Source organism: Diaphorina citri, unplaced genomic scaffold (assembly GCF_000475195.1).
Source record: "Diaphorina citri unplaced genomic scaffold, Diaci psyllid genome assembly version 1.1 scaffold725, whole genome shotgun sequence".
NCBI classification, from domain to species: Eukaryota; Metazoa; Arthropoda; class Insecta; order Hemiptera; family Psyllidae; genus Diaphorina; species Diaphorina citri.
In genome coordinates, this window is record NW_007378158.1 from 17,347 (window position 1) to 39,681 (window position 22,335).

A 22,335-nucleotide genomic window follows, 5' to 3' on the forward strand; every position below is an offset into this window, starting at 1 on the left:
GCTCTTCAGTCCTAAATTAAACAAAAATTAACACCTTGAATGGATTTCTGTCTAGTTCTTTTAAAATCGGTTTGTTTAATAGACTTTTACCGTCACTGCGAGTCTGCAAAGGTCTTTAGTGACGGTTTTACCTTCAATTACAGAGGGTTATGTCTGTGGATAGAACTATTCTATTCTACAATCTAGATAGAAAAATGATCTATTCTATTCCACAGAGAGTTGTCTGTGGATAGAAATGATCTATGGTTGTGAAGAGGATCAGAGGACAGAGGTGAATGCTAATCTTCCACTCAAAACTCAAACCTCACCTCACTCGGTCACCAAAACTCTCCGTATCTAGACCACTTATCAAGACCAGGTATTGCCGTGACGTCATTCGAGTACCGCTATCCAGTACCATCCTTCCTCTCTCTCTCTTTCACTCACACGCCGGCATCTTCCTATCTCTCTCTTGGCATTCCCTGCTCTCTTTCTACCTGGAGAAACCACTTTAGAAAAAAAAAAAAAAAAATCACTCCTCAAAAAAATATCTTTATCTCAGTTTGTGTTTACGTGTCGCTCAGGTAACATCAAGGGACTTTTCAGTCCTATTCGGTCCTGTTTATCAAGGAGGGCTTTTTAGTCCTTTTCGACTTTCTAGTCTACTACGAGTCCTGTTCGGATATAAAAGGATTTTTCCGGTTACGGAAGGAGGAATTTTCAGTGACATTCGGACGTAAAAGGAGAGCCTTATAGTCTTTGGAGAGGCTCTATAATTGTACAGGTACCTACGAATAAAACTAATAAAGACGTAAAGTGAACCATTTCAAAAAACAACTTGTGAACTCTTTCAATAAAAAACGTGTGTAAACGTGTGTAGTCATGAAAATCGCGGCGGTTCTAATGTTTTTCGCCGCCGTTTGCCGGCCAATGGCCGCCGAAGAGGAGACGAACCCGTTCCTGGAAGTATTAGTGAAATGGTGAGGAAATATTCTTGAGCCGGGGTTTTACCTAGTTGGATTGTCCAGAGAGTGAGATTAATCGAGCCATAAGTAGGTATAAGCACCTGATTCAACAGGAGGGCGTGGGTTCAATCCCAGCCAAAGTAGGGAATTTTATCCTCAACACCTCAACATTGTTCGAGAATTTGACTAGGTACAGTAATAGGTATAGTACCTAGTAGCCTGCTGGTGTAAAGGCCCAAGGAACTGTTTGGTCTATCGAGGCTCGCTTAGAGTTTGAGTAGTAGGCACGAAAAATATTAGGTTTTAGTATAAGGTTTAAACAAAGTTTTATGTAGGTAAGTAACCAAACTTAGTGAAAAAGCGTGGAAGATTTTAGAGAAGATTTTTCAAGATTTTTTTTTTTTTTTTTTCAAGAAAAGGATGGGTTAAGCTTCTACGAATCTAATCTAATCTAGAGGGAACTGTATTATTATTATTATTATTATGTTAAGGCGGTCTCTTCCTGATCCCTTCTGTGCCGCGTCCATTTTAATTTAGGACTATTGCACTGCTAGAGGGAACTGTAACTGCTAAGGTCTTATCGTCCCGAAATCGAAGAGAGAAGAAAGACAGGAGAGCAGAAAGCCAGCCGTTCCGAGAACGAACATTATCCGTTCAGGATAAAATCCACCCGGGGCGGGAATCGAACTCGCGGTCTAACAAGGCAGACGCGCTAGTCACTAGGCTGGCCAGAGCTCTTGATTACCAAGGAAGTAGCAAGCTGGGTCCATCATTAACTCCTTCTCTTCTTCTCATCCCTCAGGTAAAAGTGGAGGAGGAGGGGGAGGTGCAGAACTTCTGGGCACCTTAGCCAGTGCCCTTCTCAACCAGGGAGGAGGCGGAGGTGGCAATGCAGGAGGGTCCGGGTTCGATCCCCAGGTGATTGGTCAGATCGTGTCCTTGTTTTCGTCAGCCCAGAATTCCGGTCAGCAGAGTTCACAAGGTCGCAAGAACAGTGGTAAGTTCCTATTCTCTCTTTGGCCAGCTACTCACTATCAGGTAGATTTGACAGGTACGGCTGAAAAGGTCCGCCCGTCAGGTCTGCCTGATAGTGAGTGGCTGGCCTTTTACGTAAATTGGATTTTTTGACAGGTTCGAAGTCACTGTGACAGGGGTTTTACCCTTCATTCGGTGACAAGTCTGCCTCCTCACATTAACCTCACCTAGCCTGAGTTGGGCCGTGAAAAACCAGCAGCATGAAATTACCCAGAAGGTCACCCATCCGGATACCAAACACGCGCAACGTTGCTTAACTTCAGTGATCCATAGGGAACTAGTGCATTCAACGTACTATCGCCGCGGCGCCTTTGGCTTTCTACCAATTTTTACTTTCCTTAACCTAAAGGAAGGAAACTAATGTATTTGGTATTTGGGCAAATTCAAGGTCAAGATCCAAACAAAACAAATTTGGATAATACCTATGACTTGTGAGAGTTATAAGATCGGATACATGAGACCTAGAAATAGAACTAGAAGTACCTACCTATCTTCTCACGGAACGAACAAAGTAAAGTCTAAATTTCTCAGTTTTAATTAACTTGACCATTTTTTCGGACTGTCAGAGTGTGTACCTACTTTATTAGAAACTAGGTACTTTGTGCATGATTGCCTGAGAACCAAATGATGATGATGATGATGATGATGATGTGCTCTCGATGTTTATTAGCACTGACGTGGTGATTACTGATAGGAGATTCTATTTGAGTACTTGACTCAAACCCACGGCCACTAGACTGTCGAGGTGAGTGAAAGAACCACGGGTAGGGGTTCGGATTTCAGAACAGATTTTAGGATCGACTATCCATAGACTTCATAAAGGTGTGTCCAATCATAGTCGATTGACGAGGTGAATCCACCTTGTTGAGGCTGTGTGGACTGTCCAGTCGACATTAATCGATGCGACGGCTGGTCGATTATGTGTGGGCACAGCTTAAAGCTGAACTAACCAGTTTTCTCGGTCAGGACTACGTTCTTTAAGATCAAATTTCTCAAAGTACGTAACATGTCCTAGGCTGTTCGGAGGTGTTATCTGAAGAGTCTCAAAGACTCGTGTTCCCGTGTACAAACTGTTCTCTTGAAAGAACACTCCCTCTTGGAGTCCCCCAACGAGTGGAGTACCTACTTTAGTTTCAGAAATTTTTGTTAGTTTGGAGTCAAACAGGACTAGGACAAGCTTAAATTCACGAGAATAAGAAGAAGCAATTGATGGAAAACAATTCTTGTACCTGGAACCTGGATTCATCTTTAACTTTCTGATTCGTGTTCATGGTTTATACGTGGGCTAATCTTTACCCTTTATTTTCCTCCTCAGTTTGGTGGGAGCCTGGTTCATGTCAGGATACACAGGTACACCCTACTGGAAGCTCTACAATGCCGCCACTGAAACTCAAGCCCACAATTGTTTGGTAAGTCCGCCACTAGAATAACTTTCCAATTTCCTCAATATAGGCAAGATGAGAATAAGTCCGCCACTGATAGAGGGAACTGTAACTGCTAAGGTCTTATCGTCCCGATTGTCTCGAAATCGAAGGGAAATTGTTAGATTAAAAAAGAGGTTTGATAGAGGGAGCTGTAACTGCTAAGGTCTTATCGTCGCGATCGTCTCGAAATCGAAGAGAGAAGGAAGACAGGACAGGAAAAAGCCAGCCATTCCGAGGACGAACCTTATCCATTCAGGATAAAATCCGCCCTGGTCGGGAATCGAACCCGCGAACAAGCGCTTACGAGGCAGACGCGCTATCAACCAAGCTAACTAGGCTGGCTTAGGATGATCTTCTAGTATCATATCTTCAATATACGTTGGCGATTACTATGGCCCAAATATTTCTATCAGCACCAACCTCAGTGGTGCAGTGGTTAGCACGGTGGACTTTGAATCTGGAGGTTGGTGGTTCGAGTCCAAGTCATGTCATAAAATTTAGCTTAGTATATTAAGCGTAGTATATTAAGTGGGGAACGACATTTGTGACAAGCATTTATGCTTAACACAATTAAAATTCCTATATAATATTTCTATCAGCGGCTTGGATGGAAAATTTCTTCTGATGGCAGGGTAATAATAGTTGGCTTGGAAGGTAGCGCGTCTGCCTTGTAAGCGCTATGTCTGCGATTTCCGCCCGGGACGGACTTCATCCTAAAAAGATAAGGTTCGTTCTCGGAACGGCTGGCTTTCTTCTATTCCACTTAACTTGTGTTTTCGATTTCGTTACGATAAGACCTCCGTTATTATAGGTAACAGTTCCCTCCATCGAATTTCTTTTTTTTTTTTCTAGAGCTAATTTGCTTATTTCACGTCGACAATTTTTCCACTATGGAAAATTTCAAGCGTGCCGGTAGGCGCGCGAACATCAAGAAGTCGTTTGGGCAAACTTTTCGATGGCTGTTCACACCAGATTTTTTTCCGCCAATTTCTATTCCAGGTGGTGGAGAATGGGACGGTCTTCTGGACCTGGCCACTAATTTCATCTCAGGGGCGGCCGATGGAAAGAACAGTGGCGGCTCTAGTGGCGGTAGTCCCGGGGCGGATGCTCTCCTAAATCTTCTGCCGATCATGATGAACTCTCTCTCAGGTAGGTTGATCAGGCTTCATTGTCAAAATCACAGCTCTCATGAGAGTATAAAAGAGGAAAAACGCTCCTCCCAGAACGTTCTGTAGTCTTAGGCTAGCCACTCAATACCAGATAGACCTGACACCTGATAAGCGCACACACTATCAGGTAGACCTGATCAGGTGTACCTGTCGTCAGATCTACCTGATAATGACTGGCCTAAGTTTTCAAACCTCTGACATTTGAAACCCTACCTTGAGGACTATGAAACCTCCGACGTGAGGCGACCTAATTGAAGTTATTGACTTCTTCTGCCGGAGATTAAGCACATCATATTGGCCACCCTAGTTAGCTTGAAGGGTAGTGAGTCTGCCTTGTAACCGCTATGTCACGGGTTTGATTCCGGGACGGATGTTATCCTAAACAGATAAGGTTCGTTATTAAGAGCTGACTGCCGTCAAAATAGGGGGCCCCTCGTAGATTCGTAGAAGCTTAACCCATCCTTTGGTGCATCCGCCCCTACACCTAAGCTTCAAAGTGGGATTTTTGTGTATGAAATACTATGGAGTTAAGCGGGTGCCGCTACATCTGTGATTAATAACAAAAGTTCCCTCTATACCAGGTGGTCACAATCACAACGAGGACCCGCGGTTGGACAACGCCCAGGAGCATGCGCAACACGACAAAACCTCGTCCTTCCTTCCCCCCTTCCTGTCCACCCTGTACGAATACTTCCTCATGGCGAAGAATTCCGAGTTCGGCCGATCTCTGTACGAGAGTTCGGGATTGAGTACGATTCTGGAGACTTTCACTGATCCCAAAACCGGCCAGTTCAAGGTAACGTAACTTGGTGTAGAGGTTAAGACGCTTTTAATGAGCAATATCTACCGAAACCAAAAGCTAGCTTAAATCTTAATGATGGTTACCGTATTTATGAGTTGCTGTGGTAATGAAGTCAGACAGCATCAGTACCTTGATGAAATTGTATATATATCAATCTTTTATTAGACGAACTGCTCAACCATTGGGTTGCCAATTGACACGGTATACCAAGTCAGACACAAATGTTGTAAATTTCAAAGAATTAATTTGACAGCTTATGGAAGACAGTAAAGGTAGGAACCCACTCTATCAAATATATCAATCTTTTATTAGACGAACTGCTCAACTATTGGGTTGCCAATTGACACAGTATATATACCAAGTCAGACAAAAATGTTATAAATTTCAAAGAATTAATTTGACAGGTTATGGAAGACAGTGAAGGTAGGAACCCACTCTATCAACACGTCACGTGAAGTTATGGGTAGTCAGCATCTTTCTGACTTTCTAGTTCAAAGTTTTCCCATAATATTGTGGGTAATTTCGTTCAGGACAGCCACACTACGGTACTTGTGCAGAAGTCACGTCCGTGGAATATTGCTACCAAAGGAACTGGCACAAACGAGCAGTGACCCTGGTTATTATACACTACCATCACGTTACGTCACTTGACGTAACTCAAGAAAAAACGAAATTTCACAAAATACCTTCTTAAACTTCAGTGATCCGTTTAGGAACTGAATAACTAATGCATTCAAGAATTCAACGTCCTTTAATCGCTGGCTAATCTTGACCTTCCTTTACATGGGAAAAGTTCATTTACTTCCGAACCAATGCAATGTTCACTTCTAAGGCGCTTTGACTGCTAAGCGGGAGGGCGCGGGTTCGAATCCTGACAGACATTTTTTTGTTTTCAGTAACTTTTTTTAAGGCTTTAATGGTAGGATTCTCACTTAGTGAGCTCTTCCACCCAACCGGACCATAATTAAGAATACCTACCTAACAGGAGTTCGAAAAGCTATCAAGACATGGGGATTTCATTTCATTTTATTTTTATCTCGTTGAGTCTTCTTGTCTAAGAGAGCCTTTAGGTTAAATTCACCGTTCGTCCTAGCCTACTTAATTATGTAATTATTAATAATTAATTAATTAATAGTCTAATCAAGTCCCATTATTATTGTTTCAAGGTGGACGCGATTTTCAACTCGCTACAGAACGCTCGCTTTAGGAAGCGATGGATTCAGAGCTGCACCAGCTTCGTAGCGCAGATTATGAAACATCTAGCCGAACCCAACACACAACTGAGGTAAGTAGGTATAGAAACACACTATCACGTCATGTCACGTGAGCTCATGGGGAGTCAGAAAGATGTGGTTCGAAGCTTCGAAGTTTTCCCATAATGTTGTAGGTAATCTCGTTCAGTACAGCTCCACGACTATCACGTGACGTGACGTGACGTGATGGTAGTGTGTTTCTACCTTTATAAAATGAAGCTCAAAGGTAGGGCAAACCCCTAAATACGGACCTGAGAGAGAGCGTGAGAGAGAGCGCGAGAGAGAGAGAGAGAGAGAGAGAGGAGAGAGAGAAAACTACCGTTGTCTCCCAAATTTCTTCTATTTTGGGGACAGAACCTAAATTAAAATTTGGTTTTGTCCCCGAATTTAACACCAGGACCCATGATTCATCAAAATCCCACTTCTGCTTTCTCAGGTACCTCTCCACGGCTCAAATGCTCGGTAACAACGTCCTTCAGTCGCAAGGCTATCCAAAATCTGCCCTACTCGACTCAAACCGCCCTACTGAATCTACGATTAACGTGGTCAACGCAGTCCTGAAGAGACAGTTTGGAATGAAGGTCGATTCAGCCCATTATATTCGACCTGCCGTGCAATACTTGAAGGTAAACCGAGAGGGCCACTAAAACTTTTTTAAGTAATAAATAAATGCCATTTTTTGTGTTATTATATCACAACTTTGATGCTCACCGTAGCCTGCAGCCTTTTAGGATTTTCCAAATATCTCAATAGGTAATCCAGCACTAGGGTGGAGTGAAACTATAGGGATGGAAATTTTTTTTCGAATTTCGAAACGCCTGATATGTCAAAAGTTGCGTATTGATGAGTACCTTCGATTTCGAGACAATCGGGACGATAAGACCTTAGCAGTTACAGTTCCCTCTATCAGTGGCGGACTTATTCTCATCTTGCCTATATTGAGGAAATTGGAAAGTTATTCTAGTGGCGGACTTACCAAACAATTGTGGGCTTGAGTTTCAGTGGCGGCATTGTAGAGCTTCCAGTAGGGTGTACCTGTGTATCCTGACATGAACCAGGCTCCCACCAAACTGAGGAGAAAAATAAAGGGTAAAGATTAGCCCACGTATAAACTATGAACAGGAATTAGAAAGTTAAAGAAATGTTAGATGAATCCAGGTTCCAGGTACGAGAATTGTTTATCAATTGCTTCTTCTTATTCTCGTGAATTCAGCTTGTCCTAGTCCTGTTTGACTCGCAAACGAACAAAAATTTCTAGAAACTAAAGTAGGTACTCCACTCGTTGGGGGACTCCAAGAGGGAGTGTTCTTTCAAGAGAACAGTTTGTACACGGGAACACGAGTCTTTAAGACTCTTCAGATAACACCTCCGAACAGCCTAGGACATGCTACGTACTTAGAGAAATTTGATCTTAAAGAACGTAGTCCTGACCGAGAAAACTGGTTAGTTCAGATTTAAGCTGTGCCGACCACATAATCGACCAGCCGTCGCATCGATTGATGTCGACTGAACAGTCCACACAGCCTCAACGAGGTAGATTCACCTCGTCAATCGACTATGATTGGACACACCTTAATAATTTTTGGAAAGCTATGTTTGGACACACCTCAAAGTCTATGGATAGTCGATCCTGAAACCTCTTCTAAAATCCCAACCCCTACCGGTGGTTCTTTCACTCACCTCGACAGTCTAGTGGCCGTGGGTTTGAGCCCCGCCTCCTGTTTATTGTTCAGGATGCACAATAGTTGCCGATCACAGTTCTTGTTCTTCTTGGTGAACTGGTACACTCGGTATAGTCTGAGGACAGGTTCCAGAACCTCTGTGTTGAGAACTTCAGATAGTTTGAGCTCGATGTCCTTCTCGCTTAGATTACTCAGAATGAGACCTTTGTCTTGAACGATTTTGAATACGTCCTGTGAGAACCAAAACAGAATTTCAAAAGTTGAAAAGTCGGTCAGCGCCCATGGTGTAGTTCTCACTGCGTTCGCCTTGCATGCGGAAGACCCGGGTTCGATTCCCGGCGGGGTCAAAAATGTGTATCATGCAAAGTCACGGAATCGACTGGCTTTTGCGGGGCCCACTCAGCCTCGTGAGGAAAATGAGTGAAACAGAATTTTAAAAGTTGAAAAGTCGGTCAGTGCCCATGGTGTAGTGCGGAAGACCCGGGTTCGATTCCCGGCGGGGTCAAAAATGTGTATCATGCAAAGTCACGGAATCGACTGGCTGTTGAGGGGCCCACTCAGCCTCGTGAGGAAAATGAGTAGCTATGACATATAAATGCGCATAGCGACCGGTGCCAGCAGGGTAGGTAAACATTGGGTGCTGGATAGGGTGGAGTGAAAAAAAAAATGTTCGAATTTAAAAACGCCTGATATGTCAAAAGTTGCGTATTGGTGAGTAGATTAATCCCTGAAATTTTCATGAAAAAATTTCATCATCTTGAGGTCGCACATTTGGCTTGAAGTTTTGAGAGCTTTTAGTTATGCAATGAAGGGGCAATATAAGGGTTTTTATTATTCTCACGCAAATTGCTAACAAATGGTAAGACGTACGACTTTTTTGTTCTGAACAAAACTTTTAAAACAAAATAATACATAATTATTATTCTCGGGCTTCAATCGGTTAGACTTACCTATTCAAAGATATTACAGGATAAGGCCTAGTAGATAATATGTAATTATGTACCCAAGGTAAGGGCAACACAGTGTCTCGCTGGAGGACGTAAAACTGAGACAAAACCAGCCCTGTCAAGCCACAGACAATAACACTGGCTCTTTTGAGGGTACCTGAATGGGACTATGGTCAAGTCAGTCTCAGGAAGTAGGGTACAACGACATAATTATGTACCTGAATAGATAGTCGTGGAGCTGTACTGCACGAGATTACCTATACAACATTATGGGAAAACTTCGAACTACATCTTTCTGACTCCCCATGAGCTCACGTGACATGACGTGATAGTAGTGTGTTTCTACCTACTTACCTCAGTTGTGTGTTGGGTTCGGCTAGATGTTTCATAATCTGCGCTACGAAGCTGGTGCAGCTCTGAATCCATCGCTTCCTAAAGCGAGCGTTCTGAAGCGAGTTGAAAATCGCGTCCACCTTGAAACAATAATGATGGGACTTGATTAGACTATTAAATAATTAATTATTAATTATTACATAATTAGTAGGCTAGGACGAACGGTGAATTTAACCTAAAGGCTCTCTTAGACAAGAAGACTCAATCAGATAGAAATAAAATGAAATGAAATCCACATGTCTTGATAGCTTTTCGAACTCCTGTTAGGTAGGTATTCTTAATTACAATAGGAAATATTGTTTATTGATGAATGAATCAATCCTCACCTCCCTATCTATACCAGCGCCTCAGGTATCGAAGATTTAGTGGGAAAAGGTAGGGTGTACCATATATGTAGCTCTCGGCGCTGATGGGTTAATAAAATTATGGTCCGGTTGGGTGGAAGAGTACCATTAAAGGGTACATTTGACCTCTAAAAATAACGAAAAAATGTCTGTCAGGATTCGAACCCGCGCCCTCCCGCTTAGCAGTCAAAGCGTCTTAACCTCTACACCAAGTTACGTTACCTTGAACTGGCCGGTTTTGGGATCAGTGAAAGTCTCCAGAATCGTACTCAATCCCGAACTCTCGTACAGAGATCGGCCGAACTCGGAATTCTTCGCCATGAGGAAGTATTCGTACAGGGTGGACAGGAAGGGGGGAAGGAAGGACGAGGTTTTGTCGTGTTGCGCATGCTCCTGGGCGTTGTCCAACCGCGGGTCCTCGTTGTGATTGTGACCACCTGGTATAGAGGGAAAATTTGTTATTAATCACAGATGTAGGGGCACCCGCTTAACTCCATAGTACAATACACAAAAAGTCCACTTTGAAGCTTAGGTGTAGGGACGGATGCACCAAAGGATGGGTTAAGCTTCTACGAATCTACGAGGGGCCCCCTATTTTGACGGCAGTCAGCTCGTAATAACGAACCTTATCTGTTTAGGATAACATCCGTCCCGGAATCAAACCCGCGACCTAGCGCTTACAAGGCAGACTAACTACCCTTCAAGCTAACTAGGGTGGCCAATATGATGTGCTTAATCTCCGGCAGAAGAAGTCAATAACTTCAATTATTAGGTCGCCTCGCGTCGGAGGTTTCATGGTCCTCTGGGTAGGGTTTCAAATGTCAGAGGTTTGAAAACTTAGGCCAGCCATTATCAGGTAGATCTGACGACAGGTACACCTGATCAGGTCTACCTGATAGTGTGTGCGCTTATCAGGTGTCAGGTCTATCTGGTATTGAGTGGCTAGCCTAAGACTACAGAACGTTCTGGGAGGAGCGTTTTTCCTCTTTTATACTCTCATGAGAGCTGTGATTTTGACAATGAAGCCTGATCAACCTACCTGAGAGAGAGTTCATCATGATCGGCAGAAGATTTAGGAGAGCATCCGCCCCGGGACTACCGCCACTAGAGCCGCCACTGTTCTTTCCATCGGCCGCCCCTGCGATGAAATTAGTGGCCAGGTCCAGAAGACCGTCCCATTCTCCACCACCTGGAATAGAAATTGGCGGAAAAAAATCTGGTGTGAACAGCCATCGAAAAGTTTGCCCAAATACCAAATACATTAGTTTCCTTCCTTTAGGTTAAGGAAAGTAAAAATTGGTAGAAAGCCAAAGGCGCCGCGGCGATAGCACGTTGAATGCACCAGTTCCCTATGGATTACTGAAGTTAAGCAACGTTGCGCGTGTTTGGTATCCGGATGGGTGACCTTCTGGGTAATTTCATGCTGCTGGTTTTTCAACTCAGGCTAGGTGAGGTTAATGTGAGGAGGCAGACTTGTCACCGAATGGAGAGTGAAAACCCTGTCACAGTGACTTCGAACCTGTCAAAAATCCAATCTACGTAAAAGGCCAGCCACTCACTATCAAATGGAGGATAAAACCCTGTCACAGTGACTTCGAACCTCGAACGAACCTATCGAAAAATCCAATTTACGTAAAAGGCCAGCCACTCACTATCAGGCAGACCTGAAGGGTGGACCATTTCAGCCGTACCTGCCAAATCTACCTGATAGTGAATAGCTTGCCAAAGAGAGAATAGGAACTTACCACTGTTCTTGCGACCTTGTGAACTCTGCTGACCGGAATTCTGAGCCGATGAGAACAAGGACACGATCTGACCAATCACCTGGGGATCGAACCCGGACCCTCCTGCATTGCCACCTCCGCCTCCTCCCTGGTTGAGAAGGGCACTAGCTAAGGTGCCCAGAAGTTCTGCACCTCCCCCTCCTCCTCCACTTTTACCTGAGGGATGAGAAGAAGAAAAGGAGTCAATGATGGACCCAGCTTGTTACTTCCTTGGTAATCAAGAGCTCTAGCCCGCCTAGTTACTAGCGCGTCTGCCTTTGTTAGACCGCGAGTTCGATTCCCGCTCCGGGTGGCTTTTATCCTGAACGGATAATGTTCGTTCTCGGAACGGTTGGCTTTCTGCTATCCTGTCTTTCTTCTCTCTTCGATTTCGGGACAATAAGACCTTAGCAGTTACAGTTCCCTCTATCAAACCTCTTAAAAAAAGCACTACCTCCGTACCTACGTGTGCATTTCTACTTTAAGTCAGAGAAAAGGTCTTGCGGCCGAGGTTCTTCATAAGTATGGAGATCTGGCATATGTGAATGCAACATGCAAGCAAAGCCAGTCTGACAAGAACCCGTTACAAGTTTATAGATTATAGGTGACCTGTAGTAGTTTTATAATGTGAACTAAGCTAGATAGGTAGGAGTAGGAGGGTCTCATTAACTAGCCTGAACAAGTGAACATTGCATTGGTTCGGAAGTAAATGAACTTTTCCCATGTAAAGGAAGGTCAAGATTAGCCAGCGATTAAAGGACGTTGAATCTTGAATGCATCAGTTATTCAGTTCCTAACGGATCACTGAAGTTTAAGAGGGTATTTCGTGAAATTTCGTTTCATCTTTTTCTTGAGTCACGTCAAGTGACGTAACGTGATGCTAGTGTGGCTGTCCTGAACGAAACTACCCACAATATTATGGGAAAACTTTGAACTATATCTTTCTGACTACCCATAACTTCACGTGACGTGACGTGACGTGATGATAGAGTGGGTTCCTACCTTTACTGTCTTCCATAAGCTGTCAAATTAATTCTTTGAAATTTACAACATTTGTGTCTGACTTGGTATGCTGTGTCAATTGGCAACCCAATAGTTGAGCAGTTCATCTAATAAAAGAAATAGGTATAATTATATACAATTGCATCAAGGTACTGATGCTGTCTGACTTCATTACCACAGCAACTCATAAATACAGAAACCATCATTAAGATTTAAGCTAGCTTTTGGTTTCGGTAGATATTGCTCATTAAGTAGTTCATTACTACTTTTGGTAGATAGCTACAGAGCTACTTTATTACTACATACTTTATTAGGTACCTACTTTATTACTAGATATTTTAGTTTGATAGCTACTTTATTAGGAACTAGGTACTTTGTGCATGATTGCCTGATGAGAACCAAATGATGATGATGATGATGTGCTCTCGATGTTTATTAGCACTGACGTGGTGATTACTGATAGGAGATTCTATTTGAGTACTTGCCAATTGCAGAAATCAAAAATTTCCTCGAAAAATTAACAAGACTGTCTCTTTAGGGGGATTTCTCGCTTTCTAAAGAAACATTTTGGCTTGGTCCAATTTCTTAGCCCAACACATTTTCGACTCATTTTTCCCTTTTGTGCTTAACGTAGCAAATCTTAGGCCAGCCACCAACAGTAGACCTGACAGCTGACAGGTACACCTAATCAGGTTCAAATTAACAAGACTGTCTCTTTTGGGGGATTTCTCGCTTTCTAAAGAAACATTTTGGCTTGGTCCAATTTCTCAGCCCAGCACATTTTCGACTTATTTTTCCCTTTTGTGGTTAACGTAGCAAATCTTAGGCCAGCCACCAACAGTAGACTTGACAGCTGACAGGTACACCTAATCAGGTTCACCTGATAGTGTGTGTGCTCATCGGGTATCATGTAGACCTGACATGAGGACCTTCTCAGCCGTATACCTGTCAGGTCTACCTGATAGTGAGTGGCTGGCCTCTTAGGTTTAACTTATTCGAACTTAGCATCAGCAAAATCTTTAAGATTATCTTCATACCTGAACAATTACTCTCTCCAGATCTATTGTCCTTAATCATAGTCATTTCTGGTAGCATGGTGCCACTATCAAATGGTATGGTTCCACTAACAAATGACATTGTTCCGCTAACAAATGGTAGTTACAATCGTCGTTCCACTAATATCAGTGAGGTGAGACCTCTACCTCTTGTCAAGATGACAAGTCATCATCATTCTGAACTTGCCAATTTGCCATTAGAAGATCTACCTACCTAATGACCTAATGTTTATTGGCAAATGGAAACTAGAGAAGATGTCAGAAGATAGTAAAAAGAAGATAACTAGGTAGGTATAAATTTACTTTAATGGAAAAATAGGTAGGCACCTACATCAAATAGGTAGTTAGTTTGAAAAGGCAATGAAATCTTGTCCATCTTTTCTTTAGGTAGAGAGTAGGTAGGTTCCTATTTTTTTCAATAAACTATGCTACCGATTGACAGCAGAATGCAGAAATCAAAAATTTCCTCGAAAAATTAACAAGACTGTCTCTTTTGGGGGAATTCTCGCTTTCTAAAGAAACATTTTGGCTTGGTCCAATTTCTTAGCCCAGCACATTTTCGACTTATTTTTCCCTTTTGTGCTTAACGTAGCAAATCTTAGGCCAGCCACCAACAGTAGACCTGACAGCTGACAGGTACACCTAATCAGGTTCACCTGATAGTGTGTGTGCACTTCGTGTATCATGTAGACTTGACATGAGGACCTTCTCAGCCGTATACCTGTCAGGTCTACCTGATAGTGAGTGGCTGGCCTCTTAGGTTTAACTTATTCGAACTTAGCATCAGCAAAATCTTTAAGATTATCTTCATACCTTAACAATTACTCTCTCCAGATCTCTGCCCTCCTTAATGAAAAGGCAGTATATCCAAATTCCTAACTTTTCAGGAAACGTCATTGAAGTTTTTGGCAGTCATTTCTGATCATAAAATTTCTGTAGTCAAAACCAAATGTCAGCCCAAAAGCAATCACCTGGGGTTGATGGAAAACGCCGACCCCGTCTGAACAGTTCCCCGCCCATGTAACCATTTCCCAACGATGTGCGATGGGTAAACCATACATACATACTCCCAACAATGAGCCAACCCTTCAATTTCCCAACCATCAATCTTGTTGGGGCACTGGCATTTCAATTCAGACAGACAAACCAAATGCAAAGTCTTCGGCGAACAACTTGGAAAAAACTTCGAAAAACTGAGAAATCGTTTCATTCGTTGAAATATAGGTCAACCTAGTACGCCTGAATATTTTCATCGTGTAGGGGACACCTTGGATCTTGGATCGGACTCAGATACTCAGGTAGTAGAGCATTCACCTCTGTCCTCTGATCCTCTTCACAACCATAGATCATTTCTATCCACCTCCTTTTGATTAATTTTTCAAATGAATCCTCAAACAAACTGGAAACACGTGAAATGTGTCAGGTAATAAATTGCAAGTATGTACCTACAGTGTGTAGGTACTGGATCTAAGTAGGTATGTATGTAGGTAGGTACTCTGAGAAAAAAAATTAGTGATAGGGTGCCACAAGTTTTAGAAGATAGGGTGGAAGAACTCTACTATTGGCTTACTTGCCCTGATTTAGGCTGTTAAAATGCCATTTAAAGTATCGAGCTTCCTGATATATTTTTTCTCAGTGAGTTCTAAGGTTCACTGATCAACTCCCTAGGTATATACCTACATATGATTTTTTTAAGTCTGACATTTTTTTTTAATTTAATTTTGACCTTATTTTAATTTTGTTTTGTCTTCAGGTCAAGATACAACCAAATCCGAAAACACAGCTATCCTGATTAAAGTATCGAGCTTCCTGATGTATTTTTTTTTAGTGAGTTCTAAGGTTCACTGATCAACTACCTTAGGTATATACCTACATATGATTTTTTTAAGTCTGACATTTTTTTTTTAATTTAATTTTGACCTTATTTTAATTTTGTTTTGTCTTCAGGTCAAGATACAACCAAATCCGAAAACACAGCTATCCTGCTCATGCTGGCGATCCATCAAGACGTACAAGAAAAAGTAAGTTATGACTCTTTAATAAAGGTGTTCCTAGTGTGATTTACTGTACGTACATACCTACTCGTTTGTACATGTATTATGACTAGGCTTGCCAAATATCCGAAATGTCGATTCGGGACGCGACCCCCCCCCTCCACCTCCCCTCCCAAAAACAACAAAAAACGTCCACTTTTTTAACGATCATTTTTTTTTAAAATACAATACCTGCAAATTCACGTACGGCATACCTACAGTTCTGTCTACTCCGCAAAGAACATGTAGGTACTTCTTTTAAGTAGGTAAGTTACATTAAGAAGATGGTGTATTCTAAATAGGTGCATGCCATGTATTTCTAAGAACATGGTGTATTTTAATTTCAAGTACAATAATTATCCTGGCCTCATCAATAGGTACACAGGCTAGTTATATCTTATATTATAAAACCAAGTTATGTATAGTTACAATGAAGACCTCTAGATGCCGGTTTGGATAGAACCGTTAGGAACTTGGCATTCTGGTACCCATACTAGTCCCACTACCTGTTTGGCTACATGTATCTGGTTTGAGGATATTTCGGTGACCACTTGGTGAGGTTTACGTGATTATGTGGCCGCCTTACGGTGAATTGATGAATTCTGACTGATGTGGAATGGAAGATTTGATGGTATGAAGATTTGGGGTTGAGTGGATTGCTTATCACATTAATTTTATCAGGTACCTGGTTCTAATTACGTACATGTCTCGGTGGTATAGTGGTGAAGGTGTTCACCTGGTAAACAGGAGGGCGTGGGCTCGATCCCAGCCAAGGTAAGTTATTTTATCCTCTTTTATTTGAGACTTTGACCACATAACAATACAGCGTGGAAGGGTACGTTAGGTAGTAGAGAACACTTCCGGCGTTAACCTATAGCCTAGTGGTTACCTTCCGTTCAAGAGTCTAAAGGTGTGTCCACACTCCACACATAGTCGAGCAGCCGTTGATCCACATCGATCGACGCCCCGTCGTCTATGTGTGGACACACCTTCGCCTTTTCCCGTGTATAGACGGCGTCGGCATTTTTCGTCAGCCTCTCAATCAGCCCTAACTAGGGTGATTGCTTTGGGCTGACTTTTGGTTTTGGCTACAAATAAGCGGATGCCCTTCGCACTCAACCTTTGCTATTTCTTAAGCAAGGGAAATTCAGGCTGGTATACTCCCTGTTTAACGTCCCCCAACCAAATGTGTGGACATACCTTAATACTATTACAAGTCTTACCTCCTCCTTGACTGGCCATCAGGGTCTGCACTAGGCCAAACACGCCACTCGCCATTCCTCCCAGGCCATTATCCTCCCCTTCCGACTTTCCGCCTCTGAGCGACTCTTGCAGCAACGAATTGGCGGCTTCCAGGAACGGGTTCGTCTCCTCTTCGGCGGCCATTGGCCGGCAAACGGCGGCGAAAAACATTAGAACCGCCGCGATTTTCATGACTGCTCGGTCTACACACGTTGTTTATTGAAAGAGTTCACAAGTTGTTTTTTGAAATGGTTCACTTTACGTCTTTATTAGTTTTAGTCGTAGGTACCTTTCCAAATATAGAGCCTCTCCAAAGACTATAAGGCCCTCCTTTTACGTTCGAATGTCACTGAAAATTTCTCCTTCCGTAACCGGAAAAGTCCTTATCCGAACAGAACTCCTAGACTAGAAAGTCGAAAAGGACTAAAAAGTCCTCCTTGATAAACTCGAATAGGACTGAAAAGTCCCTTGATGTTACCTGAGCGACACGTAAACACAAACTGAGATAAAGATATTTTTTTGAGGAGTGATTTTTTTTTTTTTTTTTTTTTTTTTTTTTTTTTTTTTAAGGGGGTTTTTTTTTTTTTGGGGGGTGTTTTTTTTTTTTTTTTTTTTTTTTTTTTTTTTTCTAAAGTGGTTTCTCCAGGTAGAAAGAGAGCAGGGAATGTCAAGAGAGAGATAGGAAGATGCCGGCGTATGAGTGAAAGAGAGAGAGAGGAAGGATGGTACTGGATAGCGGTACTCGGATGACGTCACGGCAATACCTGGTCTTGATAAGTGGTCTAGATACCTACGGAGAGTTTTGGTTACCGAGTGAGGTGAGGTTTGAGTTTTGAGTGGAAGATTTCGCATGATTGATCGAATAAGTAAGTTTTGTTTGTTTTTTTTTTTTTTTTTTTTTTTTTTTTTGGTTGAGGGATTTTAAAAAGGGGGGGGATAAGGGAGTGGATACCAGCCCGAAATTTCCCTTTCTAAAATAATAATAATAATAATAATAATAATAATAATAATAATAACAAAGTTTGAGTGCGAAGGGCATCCACTCATCAAATTTCTGTAGTCAAAACCAAATGTCAGCCCAAAGCAATTGCCTAGGGTTGATGAAAAATGCCGACCCCGTCTGAACAGTTCCCCGCCCATCTAACCATTTCCCAAGGATGTGCGATGGGTAAACCATACATACATACTCCCAACTATGAGCCAACCCTTCAATTTCCCAACCATCAATCTTGTTGGGGCACTGACATTTCAATTCAGACAGACAAACCAAATGCAAAGTCTCCGGCGAACAACTTGGAAAAATCTTCGAAAAACTGAGAAATCGTTTCATTCGTTGAAATATAGGTCAACCTAGAACGCCTAAATGTGTTAATCGTGTAGAGGACACCTTGTATCTTGGATCGGACTCAGATACTCAGGTAGTAGAGCATTCACCTCTGTCCTCTGATCCTCTTCACAACCATAGATCATTTCTATCCACAGACAACTCTCTAGAATTCTAGATCATTTTTCATTAGATCATTTTTCTATCTAGATTGTAGAATAGAATAGTTCTATCCACAGACATAACTCTCTGTAATTGAAGGTAAAACCCACGTCACTAAAGACCTTTGCAGACTCGCAGTGATGGTAAAAGTCTATTAAACAAACCGATTTTAAAAGAACTAGACAGAAATCCATTCAAGGTGTTTGGCTTTTGTTTAATTTAGGACTGAAGAGCAAAAGACGTTGGTCATCATTGGGGATTTTGAATGTTTGGAAGGATTGCAAAATATTTGGCAGGTGATTTAATAGGATTACACATGTACATGTATGTCTAACACATAAAATAGGTTACGTACGTGTTATTATTCAAAGGAAATATTTAGGGTAGAACCTTTAATATAATTATGATTTAATGATTATACCTACCTACCTACCTGATTAAGGTGGAACACGCCAGCCTAGTACGTCAGCTTGGTTGGCAGAGCGTCTGTCTTGTAAGGCCGCGGTTTCGATTCCCGCCCGGGGCGGATTTTATACTGAACGGATAAGGTTCGCCCTCGGAACGGCTGGCTTTCATCTGTTCTAATGAACTTTTGTCCCCGATTTCGGGACGATTAGACCTCCGTTGTTATAACAGTTCCTTCTTCCCTCTATCAAATATAAAATTTCTACATTAAATACCCTTGCTTCAACCTACTATGTTGTACCAATGTAACCACGTAGGTGTCTATGCTAGGGCTAGAAACCTATGGTGGTAATAGATCAATAATATTTTGACTTCCTTCTAGGACCAGGACGAACCTACCTAGGCGAGCCCAACCTCTAGTCAAATACCAAAACACCAACTGGTGTGTGGTTTGATAACCTGAAGGTCAGATAAGATTTGATATCTCAAGGTCAAGATCCAAACAAAACAAATTTGGATAATACCTATGACTTGTGAGAGTTATAAGATCGGATACATGAGACCTAGAAATAGAACTAGAAGTACCTACCTATCTTCTCACGGAACGAACAAAGTAAAGTCTAAATTTCTCAGTTTTAATTAACTTGACCATTTTTTCGGACTGTCAGACTGTCTCATTTTTCATTGGGCCAGCCACTAGCTATTAGGTAGACCTGACAGGTACGGCTGAAAAGGTCCGCCTGTCGGGTCTACCTGATACCTGATGAGCACACACACTATCAGGTAGACCTAACAGGCGGACCTGATCAGGTGTAACTGTCAGGTCTACCTGATAGTGAATGGCTGGCCTTAGAAGTTTTAAGTACAGTGACGTTCAACTCATTAAAGACCTTATTATACCTACCTAACAACCTAACCTACAGTAAATTTAAATCCCTATCAGTATCAAACAAAATGCTGATGAACCGTTTTACCTTGGAAAAAACTGCATGTAGGTACCTTTTCTGCAACAAACTTCTCACAGTTCCAGTTATTTTAAGATTAATGACTTGCAACTTGCCTCAGGCAAACTTTAAACCTTGCGGAATTACGTGGTCTAGATCAGGGATTTCCAACTTCCATGTGTACGCGGGCCACATGCTACATTGACAGGTACTTCGTGGGCCACATACACATGGCACTCCGCCGTATCCAGAGGTGGATGCTCCACATTTTCGGAGTCCGCCAAATAGTAAATGAGCAAAAATCAATCCCTGGGGGACCCAACCAAAAAGCTTCGCGGGTCACAAAAATAGCCTGGCGGGCCCCATTTGGCCCGCAAGCCGCTAGTTGGAAATCGCTGGTCCAGATATTCCTAATCAACATACTGGTTTCGTCTGCAATACCTGCAAATTCACGTACGGCATATACCTACCTACAGTTCTGTCTACTCCGCAAAGAACATGTAGGTACTTCTTTTAAGTATTAAGTTACATTAAGAAGATGGTGTATTCTAAATAGGTACATGCCATGTATTTCTAAGAACATGGTGTATTTTAAGTACAATAATTATCCTGGCTTCATCAATAGGTACACAGGCTATACCTAGTTATATCTTATATTATAAAATCAAGTTATGTATAGTTACCATGAAGACCTCTAGATGCCGGTTTGGATAGAACCGTTAGGAACTTGGCATTCTGGTACCCACTAGTCCCACTATCTGTTTGGCTACATGTATCTGGTTTGAGGATATTTCGGTGACCGCTTGGTGAGGTTTATGTGGCTGCCTTACGGTGAATTGATGAATTCTGACTGATGTGGGATGGAAGATTTGATGGTATGAAGATTTGGGGTTGAGTGGATTGCTTATCACATTAATTTTATCAGGTACCTAGTTCTAATTACGTACATGTCTCGGTGGTATAGTGGTGAAGGTGTTCACCTCGTAAACAGGAGGGCGTGGGCTCGATCCCAGCCAAGGTAAGGGATTTTATCCTCTTTTTTTGAGACTTTGACCACATAACAATACAGCGTGGAAGGGTACGTTAGGTAGTAGAGAACACTTCCGGCGTTAACCTAGCCTAGTGGTTAACTTCCGTTCAAGAGTCTAAAGGTATGTCCAGACATAGTCGACAAGCCGTTGATCCACATCGATCGACGCCCCGTCGTCCGTCGTCTATGTGTGGACACATCTTCGCCTTTTCCCGTGTATAGACGGGGTCGGCGTTTTTCGTCAGCCTCTCAATCAGCCCTAACTAGGGTGATTGCTTTGGGCTGACATTTGGTTTTGGCTACAAATAAGTAGATGCCCTTCGCACTCAAGCTTTGCTATTTCTTAAGCAAGGGAAATTCAAGCTGGTATACTCCCTGTTTAACATCCCCAGCCAAATGTGTGGACATACTTTAATACTATTACAAGTCTTACCTCCTCCTTGACTGGCCATCAGGGTCTGCACTAGGCCAAACACGCCACTCGCCATTCCTCCCAGGCTGTACGATTTTCGCTCTATAATACTCGGCTAAAATCGGCTTTGGTACTGGATGACGATAGAAACACTCTATTTTCTGAGCCGAACCAAACACCTGACCACCCTGTATACAAAGGGTGCGGGCGAAAGAATTTTCTCCTATGAAAAATAAGGAACGGTCGAGAAAACGGAGCTGAGGAAAAATGTCCGACATAAAAAGGAATTAAACTTAGTCAGCCAGAAATTGGAGAAGACATGATGAATAAAGTGTGAGAGTGAGAGAGTATAGGGGTGAAATTCATGTAGGTAGGTATTTCTCTCTCATAGTATAGGTATTAGTATATTGTTCCGTGTTAGGTACTTTTCGTCACTCTCATGACTTGGAGGGGAGAGGGTGGGGGTGGAAGGTAAAGGACATTATGAAATTATGATTTAAATTTCGTATGGAGAGTGGTCTTTTAGGCTCTTAGGTCGGCGTAACCACTCTCATAGTATATTAGTAGGTATATTGTTCCGTGTTAGGTACCTACTTTTCGTCACTCTCATGACTTGGAGGGGAGAGGATGGGGGTGGAAGGTAAAGGACATTATGAAATTATGATTTAAATTTCGTATGGAGAGTGGTCTTTTAGGCTCTTAGGTCGGCGTAACCATTCTCATAGTATATTAGTATATTGTTCCGTGTTAGGTACTTTTCGTCACTCTCATGACTTGGTGGGGAGAGGGTGGGGGTGGAAGGTAAAGGACATTATGAAATTATGATTTAAATTTCGTATATGGAGAGTGGTCTTTTAGGCTCTTAGGTCGGCGTAACAAACTTGAAATTTTAACTAATAAAAACAGCACTAATAAAAACAGCTTAGATTGTAAAATTTAGTTGATTTGATACCTAGGTACAAAGATGTAG

At 42.2% G+C, this 22,335-nt stretch overlaps 2 protein-coding genes and 1 long non-coding RNA gene across 3 annotated transcripts; 2 read left to right on the top strand and 1 right to left on the bottom strand.

Annotated features, from left to right (window-relative positions):
- The first annotated feature begins 235 nt into the window (after positions 1-235).
- On the top strand, positions 236-7,275 carry LOC103511537 (RNA-binding protein FUS-like). Its single transcript, XM_017445028.2, has 6 exons — positions 236-332; positions 1,747-1,941; positions 4,403-4,552; positions 5,154-5,368; positions 6,541-6,659; positions 7,064-7,275. Exons 1-6 carry the CDS (start codon positions 236-238, stop codon positions 7,272-7,274), a joined length of 987 nt encoding a protein of 328 aa, XP_017300517.2. The 3' UTR covers position 7,275.
- On the top strand, positions 2,694-3,388 carry LOC103511536. The gene is made up of 2 exons (XR_541476.1): positions 2,694-2,724; positions 3,295-3,388. It is a non-coding gene; the product is annotated as an uncharacterized LOC103511536 (long non-coding RNA).
- Positions 7,276-7,567: 292 nt separating the features above from the next.
- LOC103511538 lies at positions 7,568-17,588 on the bottom strand. Its single transcript, XM_026825271.1, has 7 exons — positions 17,070-17,588; positions 11,739-11,933; positions 11,033-11,182; positions 10,216-10,430; positions 9,610-9,729; positions 8,308-8,540; positions 7,568-7,697 (listed from the first exon to the last, which is right to left on the bottom strand). The coding sequence occupies exons 1-7, from the start codon at positions 17,278-17,280 to the stop codon at positions 7,583-7,585; spliced, it is 1,239 nt and encodes a 412-aa protein (XP_026681072.1). The 5' UTR covers positions 17,281-17,588; the 3' UTR covers positions 7,568-7,582.
- Between the last annotated feature and the right edge of the window lie 4,747 nt (positions 17,589-22,335).